Source organism: Curcuma longa, chromosome 11 (assembly GCF_044706935.1).
Source record: "Curcuma longa cultivar G26 ecotype Majalengka, Jawa Barat chromosome 11, ITB_CL_G26_1.1, whole genome shotgun sequence".
Taxonomy (NCBI): Eukaryota; Viridiplantae; Streptophyta; class Magnoliopsida; order Zingiberales; family Zingiberaceae; genus Curcuma; species Curcuma longa.
The window spans coordinates 27,599,246-27,618,544 of NC_133871.1; the positions used below are offsets into that span (position 1 = coordinate 27,599,246).

General features: G+C 39.8%; 1 protein-coding gene and 1 pseudogene across 2 annotated transcripts; both read left to right on the forward strand.

Annotated features, from left to right (window-relative positions):
- Nucleotides 1-4,106: 4,106 nt before the first annotated feature.
- On the forward strand, nt 4,107-5,619 carry LOC141837908 (NAC domain-containing protein 68-like; annotated as a pseudogene).
- Nucleotides 5,620-14,637: 9,018 nt separating this feature from the next.
- LOC141839074 (zinc finger CCCH domain-containing protein 53-like) lies at nt 14,638-17,627 on the forward strand. 2 transcript variants are annotated; one of them, XM_074726731.1, is made up of 10 exons: nt 14,638-14,757; nt 14,864-15,871; nt 15,942-16,085; nt 16,188-16,373; nt 16,458-16,552; nt 16,628-16,906; nt 16,988-17,102; nt 17,194-17,388; nt 17,462-17,526; nt 17,593-17,627. In XM_074726731.1, exons 2-9 carry the CDS (start codon nt 14,880-14,882, stop codon nt 17,490-17,492), a joined length of 2,037 nt encoding a protein of 678 aa, XP_074582832.1. In that variant the 5' UTR covers nt 14,638-14,757; nt 14,864-14,879; the 3' UTR covers nt 17,493-17,526; nt 17,593-17,627. The 2 variants fall into 2 exon arrangements, with proteins under 2 accessions (XP_074582832.1, XP_074582831.1); XM_074726730.1 differs by lacking the exon at nt 17,593-17,627 and having other exon boundaries at nt 17,462-17,584.
- Nucleotides 17,628-19,299: the final 1,672 nt, after the last annotated feature.

Below are 19,299 nucleotides of genomic sequence, written 5' to 3' on the forward strand. Positions count from 1 at the left end.
ATGCTCTAGTCAAAAAGGTCAAGGCTTGGCCCATGTGGAGGCAATACGTTGGATGCCACGTTTGTACCCACTGAGCTCCCTGCCCGAGCTCCGTGTCCAAGCTCCCCGTCGTAGCTTAGTGTCCAAGCTCCGACTCGGCACCGACCTTCTGTGGCGGACTCGGCGCCCGATCGACTCCGTGACTTATTCGGTGCCCAACCGACTCTGCTCTTGATTGAATCCGTGATCTCCTAGACAGAGGTTAACTCTCCAGTCAATCCAGTCTCACCAAGTCCGCACTTCCACCCAAGTGGTCTTATTCCATCATTACTATCTCCTTTGCTCTATCACTCATGTTGTCGGACCGCCTCCTGAAGGATATGTTTGATGGTAAAATACTTAACGATAGATCATTTACCCTATTAATACAGCATGGGCTCCTACCATACTAAGCATGAGTGATGGGACCCTCAATTGGCACGATGATGAAATATTTTTCTTATTGTTGATATGACGTTCCCCTTACTGTCGATGTGTCGTCTCCATATAATGACTCTGCTTCTCGCGGGTGCATGTACGCACACACAACCAAAATTTTTTTTGATTCCTACACCCCTCTATCCTCTTCTCCATCTTTGGTCGGGGAGTTGATTTGAGCATCGGAGCAGTTGAGCCAGGGCATCCCTACCTTCGTTCTCACTCTCCTTCATTTCTTTCTAGCTTTACGGGAGCACCATCCTCTCTCATCAGGTCGTGGATCCTGTATGACTCCGTCAACGTAAAGGTCAGGTGTCCGGTGACTCATCCAGAGGCGATCTCAAGTAGGAACAGATGACATTGCTCAGGTTGGCCAGAAACAATGTCACTATTGGTCAGCCAACGACAATAATATTTTTGTTTCAATCCGACTCGAACCCATCCAAATTGACACTCCTATTTTCTGAGCTCGATTGGAATCTCTATCAGTCGAACCTTCTAAGATCATGTTGATATCCCCTCAACATGAGGAATCCATCCTGACATCTCCGGTGTTGGTCGTCTGTTAGCACTAGGTTGGCTCCTAAGACCGAGACCTACTTTGTAGAGGCATATCCCTTCGATGATTGATTCGGCGATTCGACGATTCTCTTCGATGGTTGGCTCGATGTTCAAAATTTTGCCCTAAGCATAGTAGATGGACGATCACCGAGCTGACTCGGAGGTGATCTCCGAGTAGGCATACACTCTTCAGTTGCATAGTGAATTTCTCAAGCATACTGTCAGCACTCATGGGTGGAATGCCCCCGAGAATGATAAAAAGAACAATATCGTTCACCCTTGATATTTGACCTATTGGAACGATCTGGAGTTGGGACTGCTTCCACAATTTGAATAGTTTGCCCAACTATTTGAGTCGAGATAACTGATGTGGCATGAACAACTCCTTGTGTCAAAGAGGTGGTGGGGGAGCCTTGCGGTCAAACCGAGTTGGAATTGATGTATGCACCACGATATCCTTTTTTTTTGTAGCTTGGGCTTTTTCCACGTTGATGTATTTCAGTGTGCATCCCAACATAAGATCGAAAGTCATCGGTGGTTTTGTCACCAAAGATCAAAAGAAATCTCCTTCTTGCAAACCTTGAGAGAAAGCGATGATGAGTACTTCGAAGGTAGTCGAGGGCACGCCCATAGCCACTTTATTGAACCGATGAATGTAATCCCTCAAGCTTTCTTTAGTTGTCTTCTTCAAGGCAAATAGGTTGAGTGGTGTCTTCTGGTACCTCTTACTGCTGACAAAGTGTTGCAACTTTACAATCATGAAATCGGTGAAGGTTTGAATTAACGCAGATGGTAGTTGGTCAAACCATCGATGAGCGAGGCCGGATAGAATCATTAGAAATACTCTACATTTGACGTCATCTGTATATTAATATAGCATGACATTCTTCTCGAACCAACCCAAATGATCCTCGGGGTTAGATGACCCATTATAATCCTCGAGCTGAGGTACTCAAAAATTACAAGGTAGTTTATCATTCAAGATGTAACTCTAAAGACTTGTTCTCAACCGGTATGAATTTTTTGCCCTTACTCTAATTTAGGGGTGGCATTTCTCCCGTCGCCGATCCATCTAAGTGTTCTTTAGGTGGGATCACCATCTAACTCCATTGCTTAGCGAAGGTGGTGGGGAGGGGTCCTACTATGCCCCTCAACTCCCAACTAGGAACAGGTGTCACCTCGGTTGAGGCGTCCAGTACTTTTTCAGGAGTCAGATTCTTTGGAGGAAGATTTTGCAGAACCTGCTGCACTGCTCGATCAACCAATGTTTGAAACTTGTCTCTGACCATGGTAATGGTCTCATCACGAGCTACATCTCTTGCAAAGGTAGGACATTCAATAGTTATCCTGGGTTCCACCATCACCACGTTTCAGTTCATGTGTTTCTCATAGGCGGTGTCAATTTGTTCTTGTCTGAAATCGCAATCTGGTGAATCAGTAAACAGCAAATGTTGAGGTGAAGAAGTAGGTGGTGCTAATGATGATGAAGATGTCTACAACACTCAAACGAGGGTTTGAACGGGCACCGAGGTAGGCTCAAGTTAGGATTTCCTTTCCGTATTAAGAGTAGTAGAAAAAATGAAGAAAAAGAAGAAGAGAGAGGGTTTAGTGGAGTTATTTAGGAGTGAGCCCCCTCCATTACCTTCTATAGAGTTTATATAATTATCAAAAGAGCATCTCCACGTCAGAGCTGAGGAGGAGATCAAATCCAATATTCATTAGTTGCCCCTCCATCCGCTAAATGTCACATGTCTGAAGAAGGACATCTAGGGGACCATATCTGACAGCAATATAACGCTTTATTACCCACACGATGCCACATGTTCTGGAATATTCATTGTCGTTATTCATTTCAGGCGTGACTAGGCTTAATGAGGAATCAAGTGGCCGAGATGAAGGAGTTGGGTGGCCGAGCTGAAGGAGGAGTCGAGTGGATGTTTTGACCTCCACATATGTTTGACTTTGACCTCCATATAGGCCTTATTGTTACTTGACTATGCCACGTGTAGATCCTACTATCCACCACATCAATAGGGAATGCAACTTTCAAATGACGAAGTAGAAAACTTTGATACTGAACGAACGAAAGCTACGAGAACAGGAAAATAAAAGTGAGTAATAACATCACTTCATAAGATAAAAGTGTAAAAACGTAACTATGCGAGCTTTAATTCTTTTATATCCTAAGATGATACATCGGCAACTTAAATAAGTGCAAATCCTTCTTTATATATAATCTTGAACTATGAACCGAATCATAAACCATAAATCGTAACCGTCTTGGATGGTTAAGATTAAGGGTCAACCTTCCAAGAATCGTCGAACCCTCGATTCCAAACTATGGTCGGGTCTAAGCGCACACATAAACATAGAAGAGGGCAATGACCCGACAGAGTTCACTCGGGATACATCACATATCCCCACATATCCCCCCTCCAAATCGGGATGAGGAACGAAATCGAATGGAGTCCGATTGAATAAATATACGGCGATTGCGACCATAAGGTATTGTCAGAGATTGTGGTTAGAAAAAGTCTGCTCAAGATGGTTGGAGTATGTCTAAGAATCGCTAAAGCCTAACGAGATGGAGAGGCCAAGAGCAAATGGGGTCTAGACAGTGTTTGGCCCATGTAAGAACGTAGAAGAGGCCATGATTCAATCGGGTTCGCTCATGATACATTATATATTACTTTCAAATCAGATTAAGAAGCGAAGTTGAATAAAATCCTAAATAAACATGAAACCATTAGAAGCAATAGGGTCCGAGAATGTCGTTGGGTAAACAAGCCCATCAGTCGGTCAATAACAGCTAGCTCGATGGTGGTGCTTTGGCTAGCTGACAATGGCGCTTCCGACTGGCAACCACGATGCTCTGGGTCGATCAGCTCACCCATAATCAGTCAACTTGGATGCACGTGCTAAATTTTTGCAATGCAAGAATAAAACCTGGACCGAGAAAAATGGTAAATTCAATGGTACAAATTTGAAGAATCCTGAGACAATCAAGTCAACTCAACGGTCGTGAGATGAATTGTCAACGCTGGATTGTTGACCAGTGTTTTGACCTCAATCGACTGCAATCTTATCACATGCACAACCCAGCGACGCATACGTACTCAGTGACTTCATCTCCACACCTCGCTGTCTGATCTGTCTCTGTTCTGGTCAAGCCCTCGCGCGCACCGCGAACCTGCCGCGCACGCGCCTCGCCGCCACAGCTCTTTTGTCTCCGCCAGCGCGCCCCGTCCCTTGCCCTCTCGCACACACCAACGGGCCAAGGCCAACTCCAACTTTCTCCCTATATATTCGCCTCCTCCCACTCTTACTCCGCTCAACCGCACACCAACTGTTCGATCTATTTCCCAAGCGACAGACTTCAATGGACACCAGGAGAGACGCTGAGGCGGAGCTGAACCTCCCTCCCGGCTTCCGCTTCCACCCCACAGACGAGGAGCTCGTCGTCGATTACCTCGTCCGCAAGGCCTCCGGCCAGCGCCTCCACGTCCCCATCATCTCCGAGATCGACCTCTACAAGTTCGACCCCTGGGACCTTCCAGGTATGTATATCTATATTTGTGCCCATCAATCACTCCGTCGAACACCTTGTGAGTGCTCTAAAAATTGCGCCTTTCCGGCACCAGAGATGGCGTTGTTCGGAACCAAAGAATGGTACTTCTTCACTCCGAGAGACCGAAAGTACCAGAACGGGTCGAGGCCGAACAGAGCCGCCGGACGAGGGTACTGGAAGGCCACCGGCGCCGACAAGCCGGTAACACCGCCGGGAAGCCGTCGGCCCCTCGGGATAAAGAAGGCTCTAGTGTTCTACCACGGCAAGGCGCCCAGAGGCGTCAAGACGGACTGGATCATGCATGAGTACCGCCTCGCCGATGTCGATCGATCCGCCAATAACAAGAAGGGCGACCTGAGAGTAAGTCGCACACATGGCTTTCTCATTAATTCGTAGAATTACGATAATTGACCAGAGAAACTTCATCGCCGCAGTTGGATGATTGCGTCTTGTGCCGCTTGTACAACAAAAAGAACAACTGGGAGAAGAAGATGAAGCAGAAACAGATGCCGCCGTCTCCGAGGACCGCCGATTCCTTCGACACGAACGAAGATGCAAGGTCATGGAGTACTAAAGACTCCGATGCCGAACAAGTTGCCGGCGCCGGCGGCTTCCAGGAGGTGGATGCAGTGAAAGAAGAGGATGATTGGTTTACGTACCTGAATCTGGATGACTTCCAGAGCACCATGGAGGCGATTGGATTTGGACCTGCCTCAGTCTTCAGCATCTCGAACCAGGATTACTTCGACCAGAACCAATCAAACGCGCAGTCATTCTGGAATTAGATTTAGAGGTGGTCAGGGGAGATGTATCCCTCTGTATATAGTAGCAGGGTAAGATCGAGTTAGCACATGAAAGGTAAAGAACAACTCTAAACGTGGCAGTTTCAGAAGATTGATATACGTATGCATCTCCAAGATGAAGAGAGGGAAGAGTAGGATTCTTTAAATTTGTGTGTTTGTTCTTCACATAATTGATGAAATTATTTTATTAATTTGATCCTAAAAGACAATGGAATTAATATTTCAAATGTTTTTATGGATTTACTTGATGATTTTTGTAGCCCAATTTCGAGGTGGCAGCACAGAGTCCTGATGGGCTGGCTCCTTAACTTCAAGTCTAGCAAAAAGATCAAATCTAATACACACATTCATTACTCTATAACAATTCTAATAAAGTAGAGTAGGTTCCTTTGACTTAGTATACATTTTTAAGGTTAATTAAACTTAATAATTAATATCGTTACAAATACACACAGCGGTTGTTATAATTCTCTGAATTTATTAACTTATCACTTGACCAATAAGTGTTGGCGGACTGTCAAGCACATGTGGAACCTGACTGAGATCACATGGCCCCTGGAATTAAATCATTAATACGGCTAAAAGCCGCCAATCATGCAGGAGCAACAGTGCAATGAGTAGAAGTGCGCCCCTCCGGCACAGCACAGTTCGTAATAGAAGGCATAGTGGTTAATTTTATCTATCTCACATAATTAATTTTATGATCATATGTGTGAATGATAAATCAAAAAATTAAAATTGACCATTATAGAAAAGCATATTGTCTCGATTTTATCGAGATTCAACTCTTACTCACTTCAATAATTATCTACTTCGTAGTAACCAACTCAATCATACCTCAGAAATTACAATAATTAACTCATATAACTAGAATTTGATGCTTGAACTATTAGTAATATTGGATTGCCACATTAGGTTCCGCTTGATCTTTCAGATTATTTTGATGAACTAACTAAGGAGAAGATCATCCACCTCTGAGATTAACTTGGATACCTAAATTAAAAAAAAAAAACAATGCAATGTGCATGGTTACATGATCTACAGGATCCTGTCAAAAATCATCGCCACCTTCTAAATCGAACAGCTAGTTGTGTTGGGATCCCGTGAAACACGAACACCTGTGTATATACTTTTTATATGTATAATCTTCTTCATGTATATTTAATCTCGTAGTTTGGTTAATTATATATATACAAATAACATTAATGTTTGACTCACTGTAGTTTATATTTAATAATATATTCGAGATAGGATGATGGACGTGGTAGTTTGATCATAAATCTATAAATAGCTTTGGACTTCAAAGGATGCCATCAAGTTTGAAGATTAGACTATGAAAATTACAAGATTATATTTCGCGTTTGTTGTAATATAAAAATTACAAGCTTTGGACGTCACACTCCTCGACATTGTATTGAATTTCTAATATTGGATATGAAAAAAGTTAGGAATTTTTGGATTGATAAGTTTGGGATAATGAACTGAAATCTATGTTGAATTATTTAATGACTTTGTAAAGATTTTTTAATTTAGCTTTACATTCTTTGATCGACCAAAGGTTTTCCTAAGTTAACCTAAAAAAATAAAAATTGGATATTAATCATATTCACACTTATATCGTATATTCAGCTAATTATTTTAATCTATTAGGTAACATTTAGAATATAATTTAATAATACCTATAATATAACTAGTTAGAAATTAATTATAGGATATAATTCACAATATAGCACTTATACCAATAATTTAATAGTGATGGGATATGATTTAATAGCATCTAAAAATATAATTTATTTAAATTTTAAACTACAAATTTTTTTGCACCACTAGGGAGACATTCCTTCCTATCATCTTATTTGAAAGTAACTCCACTCGAATTTTATTCATACATTGATGATTTTCATGATTGAATAATTAAATGTTAAGATAAGCACATTCAAACCTATTAATTAATATATTAAAAAAAAGAAGAAGAAAACATGGTGGGGCCCTTGATAGACAAGCAATCACATGCGGGAGACAAATTGCCTTTTGATTGGGATGTGTAGTTTAAGATTGGCATCTCCTTCTATTCAATTTAATTTGGATTGTGATGTCTCCTATGTTGAATGAAGTCTAAGCATCCACTATTTAAATTTCAATTATAATGTATTATAGAATATTTTTCGTTAATAATGAAAATTTTAAGATGTTGACAGTTGATCAAATAATAATAATAATGAAGCATATTAATTATCCATTTATGATTAATTCATGATTAATTAGGCTACCACAATGGCTCATGCTCCTCTGGTCTCAAACCTAATTCTCAAAAAACACCATCGATGAGCATCTTTTTCGAGCATCAGTAGCTATAGCATACTCGATCTTTATAGTGAATAAGACAATATAGTGTTGTGCCAAGATTTAGAAGAGATGTGATGTGTGAATGATTCCTTGCTTATTTGAAAAAAGAATGATGAGAGTTAAAGAAATGAATATGAAAAAAAATGGATATAGTTGGATTTGAGAAAATGTTGAAGGAAATATCTATTATTACTTATGATCAAATACTTTCCTAACAAGCTTGAGTACTTAGAATACTTGGTCTCCGAGGCATGGTGTCGCGGTAGGATAATCAGGTTGTCACCCAGACACTTGCAGTTTGATCCCCAACTACCATGTATTTGCAGGAAGGCAAATGGGGAACTGCAATCAAAGGATGCTGGGCGTTTGGGTTACTTCCTGATTTATCCTTGTGATTCGAAAACCCTTGTCCTCACCCTCATGGATAGTAATTAACTGAGATTTATCTTTTTTTTTTTAGGGCTTAGAATACTAGTTATTATATCTCTTGAATGCTAGTTGAATTCCTTGTCATTCTTTGATATATTGTAAGGAGAAAATATTGAGTATATCGACTTTTATATATACACCATTAGGACATGTACGAGAACAATAGAACTTAAGTGTAAACAAACTAAAAATAATACTCTTTTTTAATGAAAATCAGGTATAAAATGAGTATGCAATTGCTATAGATTGCATTTTAAAATTGTGCTGGAGCAAAATCATTTTGGAATGGTTGACTTAGTTTTTCTTCAAATCATGCAAGTTCTCATGTTTGTAATTTACGATCACATTATTCAACAAATATATAATATATCTAGCATATTAGCAAAATTGATATAAAATATTAAATAGTTACACTTAAAATATTTATATTTTGTTTTTAGTTTTTTAACAATAAAATTAGTTATTGTAAAATCATTGGTTTGTACTTAATTAGTGATAGGATAAAGGGAAAAACCAACTTAACCATCAACAAAGCACTCAAAAGAACGTCTTTGGGTAAATATCATATTATAAAAAAAATGGGGCCCCTTTTTACTAAATCATTCAAAAGTTGATATTATTATTATGAGAAAAAAATTAATAGGGTGCTCTTTTTTATTAAAATAGTTAACCGATAATTATAATCTCATAACTTCTTCTTTCATAAGAAATTATGAAATTATAATATAATATAATATTGACCAATATTAATTAAAGATGAAATATTTATGTTCACAAGGATGAAGTATGTATGTTGTAGAAGTTATAATTATAATTGTTATAATAAAGTATTATTAGTGTTGATCAAAATTGTGTTAGAACAATAAAATCCACATATCTCTATAATGAAATAATATTGTCCATTTTAGATCTAAACCTTCGTAGTTTTATTTTTTGACTTTACCGAAAAGGTTGTTAGGATACAATCAAAGTCTCATATTGAAAATACATAGAAAAGATCATGAGTTTATAAGATGGAAGATATCTCTATTGGTATAAGATATTTTGGGTAGAGCACAAAAATAAATTTATGAGGGCTTAGTCTTAAAGTGGACAATATCATATATATCATTGTGGAGATATATTGATTTCTGTCTTCTCTACCTCATTCGTTTTTTCCCGAGGTTTCCCATATGACTCCACATAGATTATGATTATGATACCAATTGTTAGAACAATGTAATCCACATATTTTCACAATGTTATGATTGTTGGTGCAATCAACCTCAGGTCAAGGTTGATCAAGTTGACCAACCTCAGGACTTCCACACTTGGTGATCGGAAGTCCAATAGGAAAGTTGGTAAAAGAAAAGTCCAAGTGGATCAAGGTTGACTGGACACTTGGTGATTTAAAGTCCTAGCAAGTTAAGGTTGATCAGATGCTAGACAACGACGAAGTCCTGATAGGTTGAGATTAACCAGATATTAGGCAACGAAGAAGTCCTGGTAGGTTAAGATTGATCGAATGCTAGATAATGATGAAGTTCTACAGGTCAAGGTTGACCATATGCTAGGCAACGAGACATCTTGACAAGTCAAGGATAATCGGATGTCATGCAAAGGAAATCGAAAACGACATAGCAAACTTTCGAATGTCATAAATTTTGACTCGGATATCAGAATGGAACGATCTTTAATGTGAAACGAAGCTTGTTCCGATATGTATCTTTTTACTCAAATTAATTCAACTGATTATGTGTATTAGTCGATTGATTTAGATCAGAATCGAACACAAACAAATCGAATCAACTAATCAAGGTAATCAGTCGACTGATCAAGGTAATCAATTGACTGATTAGAATAATTAGTCGACTGATGTTATTTTAGAAGTGTATAGAAATGAATCGATTCGATTAATTGACAAATCAGTTAATTGATATTTGAAAATTAACAAAATCAGACAGATTTCAAAAGGTTCAGAAGTTGTTATTTGGTCGCTGACCAAATCAATTGATTGATAGGCGGAAATCAACCCTAACATTAACTGAATAAGTAGAATTTCGCTTGAAGGAGAAGAAACCAATTTTTAGGGGTTTGAGGATGAAGTGATGCTACATTTTTATACCAATAAGAGGCTATTCTAAGCAATAAGAAATTATCTAAAGCACGATCTCATTTGTAAAAGTATTTTTACTTTTATTTGTATTTGTATTCCTATCTCTTGTTGTATTATTGTATTCTTGTAAGAACAAACTTGTGAGAGGCTTCTCTACCTCCGGAAGGTATCCGAAAAGGAGGAGTTCATAATGGAGGTAGATAGCTCAGAGCGGACCCTTGGATTAGTCGCCTCAAAGAGGCAGATACCAAGTAAAATCTAGGAGTTGTGTATGTGGAGTCACGTTTGAATCAAGTTTTCCACTACGCATTCAAATGACGAGCATAAGATCAAGACGAGAAGCGATCGGAGTTATTCATGATCTCTAACTCGCACAAGTCCGAACAATGATATTGTTCATTTTGGAACTAACCCCTTATATTTTTATTTTTGAACTTTACCAAAAGGACTCATTTCAATAAAGATACTTCCATTTTATATACCCTTAATCTTCTCAATGAGACTTTAATTGTAATCCTAACAAGTTGAACTGCCCATATTGTAATAAGTATGAATCATAACTGTTACAATATTATCGAACAAGAGTGTTTTTGGAAATAAAAATATGAGATAGAATGCAAAGTTGCTTTGATAGTAAATGAAAAAAGTATTTTTTTGACGATTCTAATAAAAAATAATTCCCTTTTATTTTTTTCTCTTTCATCATCATTCATCATCATCATCATCGAAAGAGCACCCACTTAATATTTTTCATTAAATTTTCCTTTTAAAATTTTGCCTAAACCACTAGGTGCTCACCAATCAATATATTGGTTGCCTCGTAAAGTGGTAAGATGACTTGGAGGAAACTTAGAGCATCGTGGTTCGATCCCCAAATTAGAGCATGCTTGGGCGCTTAATTTGGAGGAAAAAGTTGTGTTGAGAGATCCACGATTGAAGTACCCAGTTCAAGGTCCAGGCAACTCTATAGTGGTGGAAAGAACTATGGAGGTCACTCTATAGTGGTGGAAAGAACTATGGTCAGTGGAAAACTTTCATGAGATCAAATTGGTCACTTTTTCAAGATTCATTTGTCCCAAGTAGTTATCTCTCAGACCGTTGATGAGATTAAATTGGATAACTCCACGTAAGCTATATTATTTTAATAATTCAGGTATCAAATTCTTCGAATCTATTAATCTTGGAGGTGAATGGCCTGATCCCATGAAAATTTTCTATTGATCATTAGGATAAATCGAGAAGCGTAAATGATGCGTCGCTCTGTAACCTGCATTCCAGGACTATCTAATTAATCATTCTACAGTGCGAACAATACACCTCATTTTGTAGAATTTATTGTTGGATCGTTGATGAATAAAAATAATTTACAGTACAAGAAATATTTATACAATGGAACTTTCTTTTGTCTTGGTTTCACTTGTTGTTTTGCTTTCTTTTGCTTTAGATTGTTCAAGAATTCGTTGATAAAATCATTTGAATGCTTTTTTATAAAGTTCTTTGCCAACAACTATTCATTGTAGTTCTTTTCGATCAATCGTCAATTAAGTTACCTCAATCAATTGATTACATCAATTGAGTTAATTGAATGAGTTTATTGTTTTCCTCACAATGATTCCTCGAGTCGAGTCAACTGCCATCCTGTAGCACGACCACAACCAAAATTGTTAAATCAATGACTTTCTTCTTGAATTCTTACAGTTTCAGCAGTTGATTATCTTTTTTATTAGTCAACTGCCTAATCGACTATCCATAAATAGAAGTAGTTTACTTGCTGACAATTCGATTTGAGTTGACTATTTAATCAACTCAATCATCAATTGATTGAAAATTTTTTTTAGTCGATTAAAACCTCGACTTCAAGCACCTCTAAGATTGAGTTCTCACCTAAGTCGCTCCTGAGGCATAGCTGAGTTGATTACGACGCAGCAGACTTGCAGAAGAGGACAAAGGTTCGAATCCTAGCGAAGTCAGACAATACCCTTCTACGTCGTGACCAATTGTAATTTCTCGATTTACCTCCTCACAAATGGTCGTGGGGCTGCTAAGGTGGCGAATTCCATCTTTATTGCAGAAGAGTTCTCACCTAAGTAAGTCTGCCCAAAGCCAAATCTCTAGATCACTTATAGATACTTGTCTCACTTAGGTTTCCTTGCAAGAGACCCATGCCTCGGGGTTTTTTTGTCTTGTCAAGAGGTATTACTTTTAGAAGTTTCGAGATATCCTTGTCTATCTAGTATAGGTCAATCTTGGTGTACTATGATTTCATTATTGATCAGGATCAATTAAGTTTGACTCACTAAGACTTCCACATGATCAATGTCAGTTCAATCTTGACCTACCAAAACTTTCACTAATTTAGTCTTAGGTCAATCTTCACCGATAAAATTTCCACTTGTCTAGAGACCACTTCTTGATATTTTCATTTATTTAACATCTAATTCAATCTGATCAATCAAAACTTTATTCACTTATTTAACGTTTATCTATTAAGACTTTATCATTTATTAATTTTTTATTAAACTTTTATTTGTCAACATTTTATTAGTATTTTCACTTGCCCAACTAATATTAAGTATCTAACTTAACGTTAATCTATTTGACATATCAACCAATTGCACTAGCACATCGTCAAACATCTAAACAAACAAATCGTCTAAACATTAAGTTTATAGGGTTGAAAAGTGATTTTGAATGAACAACAAAAAATAACAAACTCGAATAAAGAAACAAAAATATAAATAAATACCTTAAAATGGATGATAGTGTAGATCCAAATAATATTTGCAAAACACAATATAAAAACGCACTGATTCAGCAGAATTAAAAGATTGTGATTGGTCCAATTCTTTTAGATGGCTAAGTTGAAGTACAAAGATTTCTACTATAATGAAATCTGTCATCTTAGCGATCTCATACGATCGATCTTATGATCATTTATGAGGAGGTAAATCGAAAAATTATAATTGGTCACGACGGAAGAGTATATTATCTTAATTTTCTCGAGATTCGATTTTTGTCCACTTCAACAATTCTACTCTGTCATAATCAATTTAATTATGTCCCAGAGACGAATATATATATACTCTTCTTCCTCTGCAATAAAACTATAATGGATAAATTTGTTATAGTGACCGATCCTACCGTCGAAACGGTTTCATATCAGAAAACCTCCTAAGGGATTTGTTGACTAAGGTACTGCTTTAATAGCACCTCAGTCAACAAATACATATTGCTAAGACTTAAATCGCACAGTACCTCAGTCAACAAATACATGTTGCTAAGATGATTCAAATCTGAAAACTCAAACAATACATGTCTTCATGCTTACCATTTGGATAAGACACCTCAACAAAAAAAAATATATATATACTCGGTTAATATTAACAAAAGAGAGGGTATCTTTAATGATTTGGTAAAAGAAAAAAGTTTTCGTTTCTGCTTAATAATTAGACAACGACACGATGTGGTGGTCGTCACAGGCCACCACTCACAGAACTCGCCATGTGAAGCCTTCGCAGGGCGCTCGTCATCATATGCAGCTAGCAAAGCAGAAGATAGACGAAGTAAAGCGATAAGCAAAGCTCCAAACAAAACCGCAGCAGCAGCACAGCAGCAGTAGCACGTATCGCCCACATGTACAGCACTGTGCATGGCTGGTAGTAACTCAGACCAAAGCGCCCTTCACGCTTCCCCTCTAAAGCCCCAGTTAAAAAAAAGAAAAAAAAGCTGCTGCTGCTGCACGCCCAAACAAACCTCACCACCACAAAGTCGCACGGCGCTTTGCATCTTTTTGCACAGAAAAGTTGTCCGACGTTATACAAAGAACAGCACAAACAGCAGCGCTGGCTGGCCTCTGCATGGGCTTGGGTCGCATGAGAAGATGAGGGGCATGCATGATGTACAAATCAAGGCAATGTTGACTCACCACCGCGCCACCACCACCATCAACCCCATCAACAGCAAAGATTTTAGCTGCTGCGTTGTGTTTATGCCCGGCTGAGGCAGTCAGATTGCGTCTCATGCAGTGGTAATAATTAAGATGATGATGGATTTGTGTTGAGCACCATAAAAGCGGCAATAAAGTGAGCGATGGTGGAGGCCAGAAGCCAAAATGATGGGCTTGGGGAACAGGGAATTTAGCAGCACTGAGATTTAATCTCTCTCTGTTTTTTTTTTTTTGGTGTGTGTGTGGGAAAAATAAAGGCGAGATTGAGAGGGTTCAGGTGGTAGAGGCTTGAGAGGAAGGAACGTGCTGCTCTATTTGAGCAGATCCAGATCCAGCGCTGTATCAATTTATATGCTCTTTTCCCCAGGAGTAAAAAAAAATTGAAAATTTGAAGTTAAAAGCAGAGGACAGAGGTGTCACTGCAGCAGGGGAATCAACGCTAAGACTTGCCTGCGCCGGGAGGAGCAGCAGGCGACGGTTGCGTCCCTGCCGGAGAGTTTTGCTCCGTTAGTGGTCAACTGAGTTCCTCGTCCGTGAACTTGTTGAACTTCTGGTGAGCTTTTCCTCTCTCTCTCTCTCTCTTTCTCTCTGTGTTTTTCGTAAAGCCTGCGCTTTTACTGCTTCCTTTGCTGCTCTGAGACGAGCGAGAGGTTTTGAAGGTGAGCGGGCGGTTCGATGGACGTGTACGAGGCGACGCGGGTGGTGTTGGCGAGGATACAGAGCTTGGATGCGGAGAACGCGGCCAAGATCATGGGCTACATCTTGATCCAGGAGCAAGGTGACAAGGAGATGATCCGCCTCGCCTTCGGTCCCGATGTCCTCCTTCAGTCCGTCGTCCTCAAGGCCCGCAATGACCTCGGCCTCCCTGGCTCGCCGCTCGCAGCCTCTGCTCCTCCAACCCCGTCCCCTTTCAGCCTCCTCGCGCGCCAGAACTCCTCCCGCTTCTCCTCCCTCGGCGGCGTCTCTTCGCCAACCTCGTTCGCTTCGCCGTCCGGATTCTTAGGCTCAGGTAGAGGCCTGGATGAGCTGCAGGGCACCGAAGAGATCCTCAGTCCCAACGGTGCCGGTAAGCCGCTCGTGGAAGAGTTCCAGCTTCAGGATCAGCTCTCCTTCCTCAGCGACGCTGCCGCCTGTCCTAATCCCGAACATCCCCTCCCTATTGGCCCCAAATCTACTGGCGATGGAGGCGATCTCTTTTATCCCGATGTTTTATGCCGCAGCCCTAGCGGCGTCGGAGACGATGTCTTCTACCCCGACGTGTTAGGCCGTAGCCCTAGCAGCGGGAGCGACAGTTCGCTGTTTCCTTACAGGTTCGGATGGGGGACCAACGGGAACCACCATCGTCGTAGCTGGTCCGCCGCCGACCTCCTTCTCCGTTCTGATGCCGTGGCCGGGGGGTTCGGTTGGAAGCCCTGCCTCTACTTTGCGAAAGGTTACTGCAAAGACGGCCCCGAGTGCCGATTCCTCCACGGCGATGAGACCATCGCCGCAGCGGAGCATCAGCGCCAGGTGCTGCTGCTGCGGTCGATGAGCCAGAGGATTGGCCGCGCATCGCAGCTCACAGCGTCCGCCTTCCCGTACTCGCCGTTGGGTTCGCTGCCATCTTCACCGTCGTCGACGAGCAAATCTCTCGACTTCTTGCTCCAGCAGCAAAATGACAACCAAAGGTAGCAACTTTCCGCCAGTTTTGTGCAATTTGAAAAAGAAATGATATATATACATCGTGGCTTTCAACAGGGCGGCGGCCGCCGCAGCTCTGCTCCGATCAAGGATGGAAAGAAGCGATATTGCAGGGATGACCAATCCAGGCTCGAGACAGATCTATTTAACGTTCCCCGCAGACAGCACTTTTACTGAAGAAGATGTCTCCAACTACTTCAGGTTTCTCCTTATCAAATCTATAAATGCAGATTGATTTGTTGCCGAGTGCCAGGATTTCTATGACCCTAATCTGTTGCAATTTATGTTGTTGAAATTCCAAAGCATCTACGGGCCAGTACAGGATGTGAGGATCCCATATCAGCAAAAGAGAATGTTTGGTTTTGTAACCTTCATCTACCCCGAAACAGTGAAGGTTATCTTGGCAAAAGGAAATCCTCATTTTGTCTGCGATGCTCGAGTTCTTGTCAAGCCTTACAAGGAGAAAGGCAAAGTCCTCGACAAGTGCAGGCACTCTTCCTCCCTCTCCCTAACTACACATTGTTTCCGGTGTTTCCAGAATGTTGCGTTCTGATGATCTAATACTTCGTCCAGGAAGCAGCAACAGAATGAAAGGGGGGAATTTTCTGGCTGCACGACTCCCACTGGTCTGGAATCTAGAGGAGATCCTTATGACCTTCAACCGCTGGGTTAGGCTTCAGACTGTTGGTTCTGCTTTGTTCCTTGTTGCGATTAGTTGACGCTTGGTCTCGATGCAATGGCAGGAGCGAGGATGTTGTACAACAATAGCAGCCAGGAGCTGCTGCGAAGGAAGCTCGAGGAGCAACAGCAAGCTTTGGAGCTGCAGCGGGCCATTGAGCTGCAAGCAAGAAGACTGATGAATCTCCAGCTCCTTGACCTCAAGAATCGTAGTCTCTTCTCCTCGGCCGCTCCAGCCTCCATCAACCCTCCTACCATATCAGCTCCATTTATAACTATACCTACAACTGATTCGAGTAGCAAAGGTAGCAGCAGCAGTAGCCAAGAACACTCTCCAATTGCAGGTGAGCTTCGCAAGTGAACTATCACACATTACTTTTGTTACTTCTTCAGATGATGAAGTACTATTAACTCTTGCATTTTAGGTGCAGAGCAGAACACGAACACTGCTAATGGCTTCTCAAAGGCGGTCGACTCTAGCAACAAGAAGGAATCTGTCGACGAGGCTAATCCCAATCAAGATAGTGATTCCCATGAAAGGTATACATACAGCCATCAGTTTTTTCAACTGTGTTCATCAAGAATGAATTTTGATCCCATTTGTTTGTTTGTCTGCAAAACATGGACGCAGTGCTGCCGAGCACAACTTGCCCGATAGTCCCTTCGCTTCGCCCACCAAGTCGTCAATCGCACTGGAGGTCGATGCTTTCTCACATGCTGCAGCAACTCAAACCGATAACAGCGGCAAAGACTTCCCGCTTGCCGTGCCACCCTCATCAACCTTTGAGATGCCCTCCTACAAATCTTGTGTATTGGCCATGCCAAGGTATACACAGTCCTATACACTTCGAATACTTGCGATAGATACTAAAAGTTTGAATCCGCTATGAAATTGCTAGGTTCACCAATCATGGAGCCATGGGGATGTAGAGTTAAGCAAACTCTCTTCAGAATTCAGATCGTGGTAAGCACTGCACCATTTCCCATCATTCACTCAAATAATCTCAGCATTATGGATTAATTTTGGCAGGGAAAAGAAGTCAGTGTTAGGTTTTTGAATGTAAGCTTCTACTCAAGTGTTCTCTCTTCACTGCCTGCCTCTAAACAGCTACAGAGCTCTGAAAGAAGCCAGTTCAGTTATTAGTAATTAATCAAGCAAACAATCAGCCATACCACATATCTATTACTAGCTACTACTCGATTAGAATACTACTTACACCTTAATAGTCTACTAATTGCGCTATAGCTGCTCATCGCAATCTCACAAACACCAAACAGAAGAGAAAAAGGACAGGACAGACATCAGAGATATTTCTGGATAGCTGAGCAAGAAAAAAGCAGCAGGCTCGTCATCACTTCATTTTTCTTTGCTCTCTGTCATCTCTAATTGTGACGAACATATATAGATGTAGAAAACGTTCAGATATTTATAAATCTTCTTTCTTCTCATGTGTACAGTGGGTTTTATGTTGTATTGCTGCTCTCATTCTCCAGACAACTTGCTACAGTCACATTAACTTCTCATGATGCGATTGTGATGAGATTTGTTTAAATATAAATATGCATTAGGGTGGAGTTGAAACTGATAGATTCAGGAAGTGTTTTGAGCAAGAAATAAGATACTTGATGTGCCAAATCTGCATGTCGACATAATCTGCGTCTCTTTTTATGTACTGTATATTGTTTTGGCTTCCCTATAAGCCATGGATACATAGAATAATGGTGATCTTGGTGTAATCTTCTTACTGTGTCAGACCCCACGTTCGCAGTCAACAATATCTTGAAGCAGAAATGATCAGAAAATGAATAAAGAAACAAGTTCATCAGCTTTTTTGAACTCTGTGCTCTTTCCGAGAAGTGCAGGAGCAGGAGCAGAACACTGCCGCAGATGCCATTACTTCCCTGTTCTCCGCTTGCATGTGCACTCATGTGCCTCTCCACTCATCTGTTGTTTGTTCCATATCGGAGCTCCATCCATTTTCTCACTTTGAGCAACTTTTCAATAATTGTTTCACTATATAAAGCTTTATATAAAATTGAGCCACATTTTTCATTTTATTTATGAAAACTATTTTTTTTAAGAAAATAGATTCTTTTTTTATTGTGAAGATTTGATAGTAAAATTTGTTTAAAAAATATTGATTTTTTGTCTAATATATGGAAAAAGTTAATCCTTCCTAATAGGGTTTGCTAAAAATAATTAGATGGACTCATCCTTATGGGACAGTCAAGACCGTATTGGATATTTTTTAAGTCTAAGATAATTTTTTTTAATAAAAAAGTGCTCTCTCGAATAGTAAAATCTACCTTTGCTGAATTAATATTATTTTTTTCTCTTTTGACAACTAGACAAACAAATATTTAAAAGTCATTTGTATTAATTATATCTAGTATAATATTAAAATATATGTTAGTTTTTTAAAAAAATATTTTACACTTGCATATGCAAGAGAGAATAATTAAAGAAATTAGAATACATCTTACTGATAAAATATAATTAAAATTTATGATTAATGTTCTCTATGATTTTTTTTTTAAAATATAGAGTACCCAACTTTATAGAATTTTCCTTTAATCTTTCACATTCTCAAGTCACACAATTTATGAATTCATATCGAAAAGAGGAGAAAAACTAACAATTAATTAAAGAATAAAAAGATATCAAAAATAAAATGTACATGGCATATCATCAACTAAGTGGAGCAAATTAAAAAATTTCTAGACCTAATAGTACTTG

Coding starts and splice junctions, on each gene's coding strand:
- LOC141839074 (XM_074726731.1), top strand. CDS start 14,880: ATGGACGTGTACGAGGCGACGCGGGTGGTGTTGGCGAGGATACAGAGC. Junction 15,872..15,941: donor CAGCAAAATGACAACCAAAG/GTAGCAACTTTC, acceptor GGCTTTCAACAG/GGCGGCGGCCGCCGCAGCTC. Junction 16,374..16,457: donor AAAGTCCTCGACAAGTGCAG/GCACTCTTCCTC, acceptor TACTTCGTCCAG/GAAGCAGCAACAGAATGAAA.